General features: G+C 42.2%; 1 protein-coding gene across 4 annotated transcripts in view; it reads left to right on the top strand.

Annotated features, from left to right (window-relative positions):
- The window catches only part of vps11 (VPS11 core subunit of CORVET and HOPS complexes), a 59,644-nt gene extending 44,839 nt beyond the window's left edge, over window positions 1-14,805 (top strand). For all 4 annotated transcript variants that reach the window (XM_071326872.1, XM_071326891.1, XM_071326882.1 and 1 more), the window contains 8 exons: window positions 1,597-1,740; window positions 1,916-2,119; window positions 2,397-2,558; window positions 2,797-2,930; window positions 3,796-3,998; window positions 5,839-6,010; window positions 10,473-10,695; window positions 12,916-14,805. In XM_071326872.1, the coding sequence (XP_071182973.1) occupies window positions 1,597-1,740; window positions 1,916-2,119; window positions 2,397-2,558; window positions 2,797-2,930; window positions 3,796-3,998; window positions 5,839-6,010; window positions 10,473-10,695; window positions 12,916-13,083 (1,410 nt within the window). In that variant the 3' untranslated portion in view covers window positions 13,084-14,805. The remainder of the gene's footprint in view (window positions 1-1,596; window positions 1,741-1,915; window positions 2,120-2,396; window positions 2,559-2,796; window positions 2,931-3,795; window positions 3,999-5,838; window positions 6,011-10,472; window positions 10,696-12,915) is intronic.
- Window position 14,806: the final 1 nt, after the last annotated feature.

Here is a 14,806-nt window from a genome sequence, read left to right as displayed (position 1 = left end):
ATGGACTAGAGGTCGACCAATTATGATTTTTCAATGCCGATACCGATTATTGGAGGACAAAAAAAGCCGATACCGATTAATCGGCCGATTTATTAAAAACAATTTTTTTTTTCATATATATATCATACACACACACACATTTTTGTAATAATGACAATTGCAACAATACTGAATGAATAATGAACACTTATTTTAACTTAATATAATACATAAATACACACACACACGCACACAGCTCTGAGAGTTTAAGTTACCTGTGATGAATGTTGAAAACAAAAACTTTAATTTCTATATGCAGGAAATCCTATTTTAATAATGGGCATGGTAAGAATTGACAACCAAAGTTGGAGTCATAATTCCCATGACACCTAGCAAAATCTGAAAAGCGGTTCCTTCATTTATTCCATAGGATATTTTTTAGATTCACTTAAAATAAGGTCTGTGTTTCGTGTAGGCTTACATCACCGTGCCAATTTTATAACTGTGTAGATATCCATAGGACAAGGTAACTCTGATCAATATTGGCTAAATATAAGCGAAGATAAATGTTTTTGTAGAGTGGATTTATGAAAATATGTTGACAAACGTTACCTTATCCTAGTGAGATTTACACGGGTATCAAAACGTCGAGGCGGTTTAAGCCTGCACGAAACACAGACCTTATTTGAAGTAGATCAAGACATTCTCTATGGAAGACATGAACGGTAAAATAACGAAGGAACCCCTTTCAAATTCAGCCGCAAGTTATTACAGGAATTATAACACGTCGACTATTTCTCTCTAAACCATATACCTTTGACTAATCCGGAAACTATCACCTCGAAAACAAAACGTTTATTCCGTTCCGTATTTTATCTAACGGGTGGCATCCATGAGTCTAAATATTCCTGTTACATTGCACAACCTTCAATGTTGTCATAATTACGTAAAATTCTGGCAAATTAGTTCGCAAAGAGCCAGGCGGCCCAAACTGTTGCATATACCCTGACACTGCGTGCAATGAACGCAAGAGAAATTACACAATTTCACCTGGTTAATATTGCCTGCTAACCTGGATTTCTTTTAGCTAAATATGCAGGTTTAAAAATATATACTTGTGTATTGATTTTAAGAAAGGCATTGATGTTTATGGTTAAGTACACATTGGAGCAATGACAGTCATTGATTGATTGTTTTTTATAAGATAAGTTTAATGCTAGCTAGCAACTTACCTTAGCTTACTGCATTCGCTAACAGGCAGGCTCCTCGTGGAGTGCAATATAATCAATGCAAGATTGGATCCCCCGAGCTGACAAGGTTAAAAATCTGTCGTTCTGCCCCGTCCTAGGCCGTCATTGAATATTAAGAATGTGTTCCTAACTGACTTGCCTAGTTATATAAAGATTAAATAAAATAAAAAAATCGGCAAATCGGTGCCCAAAAATACCGATTTTCGATTGTTATGAAAACTTGAAATCGGCCCCGATTTAATCGGCCATTCCGATTAATCGGTCGACCTCTAATATGGACAATGAATCGACAGATACTGTATGTATGACATCATGCACAGAAGGTCTCAACGCTCTGACATCTCCTTTCCCGTTCGACCCCCTTCAGAGCAACGAGAGCGAGGTCCACTTCGACGTGGAGATTGCCATCAAGGTGCTGCGCCAGGCAGGCTACCACAGTCACGCAGTCTTCCTGGCCGAGAGGCACCAGCACCACAAGTGGTACCTGAAGATCCAGCTTGAGGACCTGAAGGTGAAAGAGACTAGAAAGTAATAGTGGATGTAGTAGTGTTAAGATGAGCTGTCTGAGCTAGATAAATGGACACCGGGTCCCCCCTGCTTACATGGCCTAACTGCCAGATCTCTTAATTTTGTCCCTGATAAAATCATTTTGCAAACCCCTTTGTCTCCATCTATGTTCCATACAGAACTACCAGGAGGCTTTGCGCTACATTGGACGACTTCCTTTCGACCAGGCAGAGAGCAACATGAAACGCTACGGCAAGACCCTGATGCACCATGTCCCCGACGGCACCACACTGCTTCTCAAGGGCCTGTGTACCGACTACCAGCCCAGCCGGGATGCCATGGAAAGAGACAGTCTGGACAGAGGCCCGGCGGTGGCCAAGAAGGTTAGCCGTTAGCGGTTAACCTTACCGGGCGGCCTCACCTCCCGGGCAGCTGAGCACATTAGTCCTAGCGTTACTAGTCTAGCAGCATTAGCACTTTGGACTTGAGATCCTTTCTCTAATTAAAGTGGCTTTATCAATTACGTGTAAGTAATACAGCTTATATTGTTAAGGATGGTACTACTTCTAATGGTAATGATGATACAATGATGATAAAATGCATGTATCATGGATAATAATGGTGGTACTAGCACTCACTGTACTTACCTTTATCTCCCAGGCAAATTCAGAGGAGTTCATCTCTGTGTTTGCTAATAACCCGCGGGAGCTAAGGGCCTTCCTGGAGCACATGATTGAGGTGGAGCCCTTCTCCTCTCAGGGAGTGTATGACACACTGCTAGAACTACGGCTGCAGGACTGGGCACATGAACAAGACTCTGAGGTGATGGGAACACACACAATAATTTGTACGGAAAACTGCCACGTGTTCACTCAAACGACCTAAACTCACATAGATATACATTTAACAAATGTTTCATATTAGGTGACATACCTGCAGCCTAAATTATTTGTTATTACATTTTCAGAACAAACACCTTTCCTTACCTTTTTGTCTGGAGTATCAAATGTTTGGTTTTGTCTGATCTGTCTGACTGTCCTCTTTCTATTTTGTCTGGCAGAGGAAGAAGGTCCTGCAGGGGGCAGCACTGTCCTTGCTGAGGAGCGACAACACCGTATTTGACAAGGCTCTCGTTCTGTGCCAGATGCACAACTTCAAAGAAGGGGTCCTGTACCTCTATGAGAAGGGCAAACTGTTAGTATTCCTGTCTCTAAACCTCTCCAGTCCGAAACACATGATCCCAATTCCAATATTTCTGCTTCTGCCTGAAGTTTACACTCGTTCACTCCCCCCAGTGGATTTAAAACCATGCGATTGGTGTAACCTGAGTGTCTACCATTTAACTTCCAGAGCCAATGCTTTAAAGTCCATGAGGGAGAGTGAACAGGTGCAGACTTTGGAAGTGGTGAAAAAAGTACCCAATTGTCATACTTGAGTAAAAGTATAGATACCTTTTTAATAGAAAATGACTGAAGTGAAAGTCACCAAGTGAAATACTACTAGAGTAAAGGTATTTGCTTTTAAATATACTTAAGTATCAAAAGTAAATGTAATTGCTAAAATATTCTTAAGGATCAAAAGTGCAAGTATAAATAATTTCAAATTATATTAAGCTGTCAGACGGCACCATTTTCTTGTTTTTTTTAATATGCATGTACGTATAGCCATCAGTACATTCCAACATAATTTACAAACCAAGCATGTGTGTTTAATGAGTCCGCCAGATCAAAGGCAGTAGGGATGACCAGGGATGTTCTCTTGATAAGTGTGTGAACTGGACAATTTTCTTGTCCTGCTAAGCATTCAAAAAGTTATTTTGGGTGTCAGGGAAAATGTATGGAGTAATAAGTACGTTATTTTCTATTGGAATGTTGTAAAGTAAAAGTTGTCAAATATAAATAGTAAAGTACAGATACCCCAAAAAATGACTTGAGTGCTACTTTAAAGTATTTTTACACAAGTACTTTAAACCACTGGACTTTTTGGACTTTATTGGTGTACTGATATTGTCAATGATGTAATTTGATTGATATAGTTGATGATGTCCCTCTTTCTCTAGGTACCAGCAGATCATGCACTACCACATGCAGAATGAGGAGTATGGCAAAGTGGTAGAGGCCTGCAAGCGCTACGGCGACCAGGAAGTATGCTTGTGGGAGCAGGCGCTGGGATACTTTGCCCGCAAAGAGGAGGACTGCAAGGCCTACATCAGCCAAGTCCTGGAGCACATTGACCAGAACAACCTGATGCCTCCCCTATTGGGTGAGCGTGAGCCAGTGGCTATATTTGCAGTTTTCCTCTGTATTTCTCCTTCTCTATAGATGAAGACTCTGGGGCTTTCTGTAGAGATTTGCCTACTAATCACTGCCTGAATTATATCAGACCTCACCAACTTAAAAGAAACTCAAACTTTCTTTGGGGTCTTTTGCCTCCACTTCCTGTCATTGAATGTCTCACTGGCTAGAGTGTTCAGTTGTTCTATTTTGACGTCACATGTGCACATCCATGATAAACTTGCCAGGTTAAGTGAACCTTAACCCGGAAGTGCCTTCAGAAAGTATTCACACCCCTTGACTTTTTCCACATTTTGTTACAACCTGAATTTAAAATGGGTTGAATTTAGATTGTCACTGGCCTACATGCAATTCCTGAATTAATGTCAGTGGAATTGTTCATTTTTTTTGGAACAAATTTATTAAAAATGAAAAGCTGAAGTGTCTTGAGTTGATAAGTATTCAACCCCTTTGTTAAGTCACATAAGTTGCATGGATTAACTCTGTGTGCAATAGATTTTTGAACGACTACCTCAACTCTATACTCTGCACGTACAATTATCCGTGAAGTCCCTCAGTCGAGCACTGAATTTCAAACACAGGTTTAACCAGAGAGGTTTTCCAAAGCCTCAAAAAGAACGGCACCTATTGGTAGATGGATAAAAAAAAAGAGGCTGATATCCAATATCCCTTAACTAATTAATTACACATTGGATAGTGTATCAATACAGGTGGCCTTCCTAACTCCGATGCCGGAGAGGATGGAAACAGCTCAGGGATTTTACCATGAGTCCATTGGTGACTTTAAAAGTTTAATGGCTGTGATAGGAGAACAATGTTGTTGAGCCAGCCTCCGTTAAGTTACTCCACAATACTAACCTAATTGACAGTGAAAGAAGGAAGCCTGTACAGAATAAAAATATTCCAAAACATGCATCCTGTTTGCAACAAGGCACTAAAGTAATACTGCAAAAAACTTTTTGTCCTGAATACAAAGTGTTCTGTTTTGGGAAAATCCAATACAACACATTACTGGGTACCACACTCCATATTTTCAAGCACAGTGGTGGCAGCATCATGTTATGGGTATGCTTGTAATTGTTAAGGATTGGGGAGTTTTTCAGGATAAGAAAATAAACAGAATTGAGCTAAGCACAGGCAAAATCCTACAGGAAAACCTGGTTGTCTGCTTTCTACCAGACACTGTGAGATGAAATCACCTTTCAGCAGTACAATAACCTAAAACACAAGGCCAAATCTACACAGGAGTTTCTTACCAGAAGACGGTGAATGTTCCTGAGTGGCAGAGTTAGTTTTGACTTAAATCTGCTTGAAAATCTATGGCAAGACTTAATGGGTTGTCTAGCAATGATCAACAAGCAATTTGACAGAGCTTGAAGAATTTTGAAAAGAACAATGGGCAAATGTTGCACAATCCAGGTGTGCAAAGCTCTTAGACTTACCCAGAAAGACTCACAGCTGTAATCGTTGCCAAAGGTGATTCTAACATGTACTGACTTGGGTGTGAATACTGATGTAAATGAGTTATTTCTGTATTTAATTAAAAAATGTCTAAAATGTATTTACACTTTGTCATTGTGTGTAGATGGGTGAGGAACAAAAATATATTTAATCCATTTTGAATTCAGGCTGTAACACAACAAAATGTGGAACAAGTCATTGGGGGTGTGAATACTTTCTGAAGGTACTGTATATGCTCATAGGAAAATTACTTGGAGCATTATTATAGCAGAGTGGGATCATTTTATTGGGCACTGTTGCTAAGTTTGTTTGTGTGCACGCATGTCTATGCACGTGTTGGTCCACAGTGGTGCAGACGCTGGCACACAACTCCACAGCCACGCTGTCGGTCATCAAAGACTACCTGATCAACAAGCTGCAGAGGGAGAGCCAGCAGATTGAGGACGATGAGCGCAAGATCCGCCAGTACCGTGAGGAGACGGCCCACCTCCGCGCCGAGATCCAGGAACTCAGAAGCAGGTGAGGGACAGGACCATCCTAACCCAAGTCCAGTTCTAAAACAACACCTATCCCCTAGAGCTGGGTCTTGTTCACAAGTGGAGTTTCCTCCATGTTCCATCCATCCAGTTCATCTGACATGTATAAGGGGTGAGAAGTGTCTAAGAAACACAATCTCAATTTGTTTGGTGGCTGCACTTCGATGCAAATTGTTACTGTACAAGGCTCCACATTAACGCTTGCCCGGCGCATGTAAAACATTTTTTGGACAAGCAGATTATAGATTTAAGTTGTCTGAATGGCCAAAAAAAACACTCAAATCACAATGACAAACAATTAGGTTCTTCCAATCACAATTGGATCAAAGTGTCCTCCGAATGCGATGTGTAGCGCACTGTCCTCCCAATCTCTGCAGAGCGCATTGGAGTAGAATTATTGTAGGCCTGCATTGACCTGCACGAGCGGTCTTTCAATCCTGCAGTCGCAGGATATTTTTTTAGACCAACGTGAGTTGATCATTGCAAGTTAGTGAGTTATAGCAGATTTTATGTCAGCACAGAAAATCCTGGAAAAGTCATGGTGTTTGCATCACCTGTGTGTGTGCGAGTGGGCTGTTGCCAGAGAAAGAGAGATTGCAGCAGCAGGTAAAATATTGGTATACAACAGACTAACTAGATAACCAGCCAAACTACACAATATGCTTTGAATTGGCTGTTTCGCTAGGTAACTATTTAGCTATTTGCATATATTAATGTAATTGTCATGTCCGGTGTCCTAAAACCTTCCACCGGTACTCGTGTATAACTGTAAATGGCCGACACGCAGTTGATAGGGGTGCACAGTTGATGAAACCAATGCTGCATACTCCGATTTGTAAAACTCTCAAGCTCTCAAAATTGGGTGTTGAAAATGTGTTCTGACATTGTTGGAAAGCTGGCATTCTCCTCTATTCAATACGGGCCATTTACTTCTGGCAATGTAAAAAAAAAAAAAAAATCTTAGAATAGCCTAATTGGCTTTCCGAGTGGCACAGCGGTCTAACGCTAAGAACCAGAATTACATTCATTTCCAATGAAACACTGCGTTTGCCAAAACTCAAATTTCTTGCAGTATTGCGATGCATAGACAGCTTGACAGAAATGGTAGAAGTTGAAAATAAAGGAGAGCCGCACACTCTAGGAGCTCAGATGCAACATTTTTATGTCCAACGTTTCGACAGGCAAGGTGTCTTCATCAGGGTATAATCAAACACTGCAGGGTGACTCGTTTATATAGTGTCAAAAGACACACACAGGTGTCTGTAATCATGGCCAAGTATGGCCTAATATCATTGGTTAATTCTCAAATATTAAAATGACATGCAAAGAACATACCAAAAACAAATGAATAGCATACGATCATAGATTAAATTTAGACTACATAAGCCTACAAACAATTACAATGGCAAAGTCACAATCACAAGAATGGCTTCAGATCAAAGTCTACGTTGAGACCGAAGGGAGCAAGGGTCTTTAAATTAAAGATCCAGGCAGCCTCTCGTTTTAACAATAAGTTATCGACGTCACCCCCTCTCCTAGGGAGGGTGACATGTTCGATGCTAATATAACGCAGAGACGAAATCGAGTGGTTTGCTTCAAAAAAGTGGGCCGCAACTGGGTAAGTCAAGTCTTTGCACCTAATAGTGCTACGATGCTCTGAGATACGTGCTTTGTTTTACCCACATAATTTTTACCACAAGGGCAAGTTATAAGATAAACTGCCTTGTGGAGAACGTAATAACACCTTTGATTGGGATCTGTTTCCCTGTTTGGGGGTGTTTGAAGATCTACATTTGTAAGTGCCATTGCATTGAGCACAGCCATTACACTTGTAGTTTCCATCCAGTAGGGGCGCAAATACACGTTGTGCAGGGATATCTTGGGGTGGTAAATCAGAGTGTACCAATTGGTCTCGGAGATTCTGCCCCGTGAGAATACGACCAAGGGAAGGTCTGAAAACATATTACCGAGACTATCATCGGATGTAAGAATGTGCCAATGTTTGTGAACGATTCCCTTAATTTGTTCAGAGCACTTTGAATAGCGGGTAGTTAGAACGCAATAATGTTTTTTTTTACGAGACTGACCTTGAAAAAGGTCATGTCTCGTTTTTGTTTTGAATTTTCTCAATGGCAGTATTAATCTGATCATTTTTGTACCCCCGCTCCTTGAATTTTCTTTGTCTCAGCTATATTTCTGTCGAAATCTGATTGATTTTTTTGCTAATTCTTTTGATTCGACAGAATTGGTTGTAGGGCAAACTATCTTTCAAGGGAAGTGGGTGACAACTGTCACCCCTCGACAAACGGTTACGATCAGTAGGTTTCCTGTGACGATTAGTGTATGGAACATTATTTTCACACAAGATCAAAAGATCAAGAAAACTGATTTGACGTATCAGATTGCATAGTAAATCTCAAATTGAATGTTGAACTTTTGTTGCATACATATGATGATGCGTACTATTTTGCGCAATGACACGGTCTGTGTGTTCAAAGCGTAAGGCACTGCATCGCAGTGCTTGAGGCGTCACTACAGCCCCAGGTTCAATCCCAGGCTGTGTCACAGCCGGCCGTGACCGGGAGACCAATAAGGTGGTGCACAATTGGCCCAGCGTCGTCTGGGTTAAGGGAGGGTTTGGCCGGCCGGGATTTCCTTGTCCCGTCGCGCTGCAGCGACTCCTTGTTGCAGGCCAGGCGCCTGCAAGCTGACTTCGGTCGCCAGTTAGATGGTGTTTCCTCCGACACATTGGTGTGACTGGCTTCCGGGTTAAGCTAGCAGTGCGGCTTGGCAGGGTCTTGTTTCGGAGGAAGCATTGCTCTCGACCTTCGCCTCTCCTGATTTCCGTATGGGAGTTGCAGTGATAGGACAAGACTCTAACTACCAATTGGATATCCCGAAAAAGGGGTAAAAAGTACCTAAAAGAAAAACCTAATTGACAAGTAACTCCTATGCTGTCAAGGTCTCCCATGAAAACGTAATATTCTAGCCTTGTAAATATACTGAACAAAAATATAAATACAACAATTTCAATGATTTTACTGAGTTACAGTTTATATATAAGAAAATAAGTAAATTGAAATATATTAATTAGGCCCTAATCTATGGATTTCACATGACTGGGCAGGGGTGAAGCCATTGGTGGACCTGGGGGGGCATGTGCCTGGCTCCCCAGTGGGTGGGGAGCCAGGCACATGCCCTCCCAGGTCCAGCCAATCAGAATTAGTTTTCCAGACAAAAGGGATTTATTCCAGCCAGAAATACTTCTCAGTTTCATCAGCTCTCCGGGTGGCTGGTCTCAGCTAATCACGCAGGTGAAGCAGCTGGATGTGGAGGTCCTGGGCTGAAGTTGTTACCCGTGGACTGTGGTTGTGAGTCCGGTTGGACGTACTGACATATTTGATAAAGCGATGGAGGCAGCTTATGGTAAAGAAATGAACATTCAATTCTCTGGCAACAGCTCTGGTGGACTTTTCTGCAGTCAGCATGCCAATTGCACGCTCCCTCAACTTGAGACATCTGTGGCATTGTGTTGTGTGACAATTACTCATTTTAGAGGGGTATTTTATTGTCCCCAGCACAAGCCGCACCTGTGTATTGATCATGCTGTTTAATTAGCTTCTTGATATTACCACACCTGTCAGGTGGATGGATTATCTTGGCAAAGGAGAAATGCTCACTAACAGGGATGTAAACAAATTTGTGCACAATTTGAGAGAAATAAGCTTGTTGTGCGTATGGAAAATGTCTGGGATCTTTTACTTCAGTTCATGTAACATAGGACTAACACTACATGTTGCATTCATATTTTTGTTCAGTATAGATTAACTTGTTTTAGTTAGATACTTTGCTTTGAAGTCGCCCACCTTAGCCATTTGATCCCTGAAGACAAATAGTATTTGGTTGTAATTGTAATGTTGCAGGGTGGCCAACAATCCTCCAGGAAAGTCCAGGAGAGCTACTGGGTGTGCAGGATTTTGCTCCAGCCCTGCTCTAACACACCAGATTGTAAAAATATCAGCTGCTCAACAGGACCTTGATAAGCTGACTCGGGTATGTTTGCGCAGGGTTGGATCAAAGTCCTGCACACCCAGTAGTGCTCCAGATGGAGTTGAGTGGCAGGTGATATAATACATGGGATCAGAGACCAGCAGCTTTCTATTGTCAATACCAGTGATTAATAATAATTTTTATTTTGTGAAGTGGTTCCTTGCATCATACTACACAATCTTGTCACTTTTTTGGCCCATGGGCTTACAGACCTTTTTTGGGGGGGAACAAGTGACTTGAGCTTTTGGACAAGTAAACAATGTGTCCTACTTGTCCAAAGAACAAATGGCTAAAAAAAAGTTCATGTCAAGCCCTACTGTATTTTGAATGCTTAATTTGACCTCACGAAGACCATTACATGAAACTGTACTGATTTTCTCTTTTCTCTCTCACAGCGCAAAGATTTTCCAGAAGACCAAGTGCAGCATGTGTAACAGCCCCCTCGAGCTGCCCTCTGTTCACTTTCTGTGCAGTCACTCCTTCCACCAGCACTGCTTTGAGAGCTACGCCGAGAGTGAGGCCGAGTGTCCCACCTGCACACCGGAAAACCGGAAGGTCATGGACATGCTGCGGGCCCAGGACCAGAAACGAGACCTGCATGACCACTTCACCAGACAGGTGAAACACACACTGACAGCCCTAGTCACTCCACTTTCTTCTTTGTGTGTTTGTTGAGCTGTCCAGTGACACGAGCCTACCAGATGAGCTAAACTACTTCTATGCTCACTTCGAGGCAAATAACACTGAAACATGCATAAGAGCACCAGCTGTTCCGGAAGACTGTGTGATCACACTCTCCGCAGCCGTTGTGAGTAAGGCCTTTAAACAGGTCAACATTCACAAGGCTGCAGGACCAGATGGATTACCAGGACGTATACTGCGAGCATGCACTGACCAACTGGCAAGTGTCTTCACTGATATGTTCAAACTCTCCTTGTCCGAGTCTGTAGTACCAACATGTTTTAAGCAGACCACCATAGTGCCTGTGCCCAAGAACACTAAGGTAACCTGCCTAAACGACTACCGACCCGTAGCACTCACCTATGTAGCCATGAATTGCTTTGATAGGCTGGTCGTGGCTCATATCAACACCATTATCCCAGAAACCCTAGACCCACTCCAATTTGCATACCGCCCCAACAGATCCACAGTTGGTGCAATCTCTATTGCACTCCACACTGCCCTTTCCCACCTAGACATAAGGAACACCTATGTGAGAATGCTATTAATTGACTACAGCGCAGCATTCAACACCATAGTGCCCTCGACGCTCATCAATAAGTTAAGGACCCTGGGACTAAACACCTCCCTCTGCAACTGGATCCTAGACTTCCTGACGGGCCGTCACCCGGTTGTAAGGGTAGGTAACAACACATCCGCCATGCTGATCCTCAAAACAGGGGCCCCTCAGGGGTGCGTGCTCAGTCCCCTCCTGTACTCCCTATTCACTCATGACTGCACGGCCAGGCACAACTCCAACACCATCATTAAGTTTGCTGATGACACAAGTGGTAGGCCTGATCACCGACAACGACGAGACAGCCTATTGGTAGGAGGTCAGAGACCTGGTCGGGTGGTGCCAGGACAGCAACCTCACCCTCAACGTGATCAAGACAAAGGAGATGATTGTGAACAACAGGAAAAGGCGGACCGAGCACGCCCATTCTCATCGACGGGGTTGCAGTGGCGCAGGTTGAGAGCTTCAGGTTCCTTGGTGTCCACATCACCAACAAACTAACATTGTCCAAGCACACCAGTCGTGAAGAGGGCACGACAAAACCTATTCCCTCTCAGGAGACTGAAAAGATTTGGCATGGGTCCTCAGATCCTCAAAAGGTTCTACAGCTGCACCATCGAGAGCATCCTGACTGGTTGTATCACTGCCTGATATGGCAACTGCTCGGCCTCTGACCGCAAAGCACTACAGAGGTACTGGGCTGTTCGCACTACCATCACTGGGGCCAAGCTTCCTGCCATCCAGGACCTCTATACCAGACGGTATCAGAGAAAGGCCCTAAAAATTGTCAGACTCCAGCCACCCTAGTCATAGACTGTTCTCCCTTCTACCGCACGGCAAACGGTACAGGAGCGCCAAGTCTAGGTCCAAGAGGCTTCTAAACAGCTTCTAGTCCCAAGCCATAAGACTCCTGAACACCTAATCAAATGGCTACCCAGACTATATGCATCTCCCCCCCCTCTTTTATACCGCTGCTACTCTCTGTTGTTATCATCTATGCATAGTCACTGTAATAACTCTACCTACATGTACATACTACCTCAACTAACCGGTGCCCCCGCACATTGACTCTGTACCGGTACCCCGCTGTATATAGTCTCGCTATTGTTATTTTACTGCTGCTCTTTAATTACTTTTATTTATTTTTATTATCTGTTATTGTTTAAACTGCATTGTTGGTTAGGGACTCGTAAGTATGCATTTCACTGTAAGGTCTACTACACCTGTTGTATTCGGCGCATGTGACTAATAACATTTGATTTGATATTTTGTGGTAACTGCTGAGGGGGGTGACTAAAGTGAAAATACCCTCTTTGCTTGCCTTTTCTTGTTCTCTCTCGCTCCCTCTTTTGTGTTCAAGTATGTTTTATTGGCACATGACTTGAAACTACAACAAAGTTTTATATACTGTAGTAGTCAATAGTCATTCAATAAGATGTAGTAATAGTGCAAAACTTAATCTATCAAGTCCAAAGATCAATATAAAGTTCACTACTTTAAGAGGAAAGCTAATTTAACACAAAAGATCATCCTTTATTTTCAGAACTGATGTGTACGCTATCATTTCTTTATCCTGGCTCACTTATTTCTATGCATTTCAGCTGCGGTGCTCCAATGATGGTTTCTCCGTGGTGGCGGACTACTTTGGCCGTGGGGTGTTCAACAAGCTAACCCTGGTCACCGACCCGCCGGGCAGCAAGGTGGGGGCGGGAAGCCTGGAGGCAGACCTGCAGAGGGACCTACTCATCCACACCAAGAGGAACACTTGAGGGCCACAGGGCACAATGGATACAACAGCTTGCAACTGTACACTATTACCCTTTTCACACTATCATGCTGACCCAAACCAAGCTGGGCTGGCTCTGATATTTTATTTTCAGATTGTCCTTTTTAGCACAGTTGATTTGTGTGGCTCGGCTTGGTTCAACTCCGTTGTGTGAAAAGCCCTTAGGTTCTGTGTTTTGCTGTCTGCTGCTCAAGCTAAGAATAAACTACTATACCCAGCTGCAATGGGGTCCCTGACCCATCGTGCTTTGTTCTGTAGTTCAGGATGCCACAATATTTAGTCAAGATGAATCAGTCATGCTCCTGTCGCAACACCAGTAAGAGATGTGTTGCTAGTTTCTGTTTCTATGCCAGGAGTTTCATGAATGTGTGATCGTGTTCTGATGCATGTAACTTAACACGTCTGTGCATCTGGGTTGTGTTTATTAGGTGAAATAACGGAAAACGTTTTTGCAACGTGCAATGAATATGAGCATTACTTATTGTACAGGTAGTTGCTGTTTTCTTCAATTTGGCACCTAATAAACACAACCCTGGTCCAAGAGGTTCAGAATGAAGGGTTGTTGGGTGGATTTTGTTTGTATGCACTTGATTTATGTGTATTGTGTAATGTCTTTGAGCACTCTGTAATTTGCAAACTTAACTTAGTTAGAATTTGTATTTTTTAAAAGAAGACTAACTCTTGAAATAAATGTGGCTTATTGATACTGGGAGTGTACAGATAGATGCATTTTATTCCTTGTTGTGCCTTCTTGAAATGCTGTGTGCATGTATTTATTCCAAATGGGATGTGTCATGCCATCTCATATTTGGATTTTATACCATGGCCTTGTTGAATACTCTTTTCTGATTGGCTTGAAGGGCATTCTCAAGCGTGCATTATTTCCCTATGTATATCAGCACGTATAATTAAATCGCTATAGTTCATGCTTACATGTTTTGTTTGAGCTGGTTTTGAAACCAAAAGTCGAATTGGAAACCATTGGCATTGTTGAATTTGATGTTCATAATAGCAAGCTAGGACTGATGGTTTGGTTAGCTAAACTAACATGTGTCTGTTTGGTTACCATAGCAACTACTGTGGCTATCTAGTAAACTTACTAGGTACTTCAGTGGATGTTGAACACATTTCTACCAACACATTTCTAGTGGAAACTGTGTTAAATTATAGCCATGGTTTAAAATAGATAATCAACTCCGGGTTCTATGCATCCTCTGTAAAATATTGCAACTCCATGGACGGTCAGTTCCACTCAGCTAGGGCATAGTGGAACACACCTTACACATCGTTCATTATCTTCTATAGAACGCATAGCCATTTGTTGATTATCCCTTACTTATAAAAATGTAGTCCATCTCACACTATACTTTTTGAAGTCTGAATTTGGCTACCCCCAAACATCATTATTAATGTCTTTAATACACTTCTCTTCAAGGTGACTGCCAGAAAGGTGCATGTTGTGGCTGGTGAGACATTTTGCCTAGATAGTGTGGTATCAACCAGTGATTCTGTAATGTCTTTGTATCAATCCACTTATGTTGTATATAGATTTGACCTGCACATTACCTGAATAATGAATGAACTAGCTACATGTCATATGCTTAGAATTCTAGTTCTATGCATTAGCATACTTGAAATGTGTCACATAAATGATCATGTTTAAAAATGTGTGTGCTTATCTAAATAAATGTGCACAGATATTCAAG

Source organism: Salvelinus alpinus, chromosome 1, assembly GCF_045679555.1.
Source record: "Salvelinus alpinus chromosome 1, SLU_Salpinus.1, whole genome shotgun sequence".
NCBI lineage: Eukaryota > Metazoa > Chordata > Actinopteri > Salmoniformes > Salmonidae > Salvelinus > Salvelinus alpinus.
The sequence above is the reverse complement of the archived record's forward strand: the minus strand, read 5'-3'. Positions and strand labels throughout refer to the sequence as shown.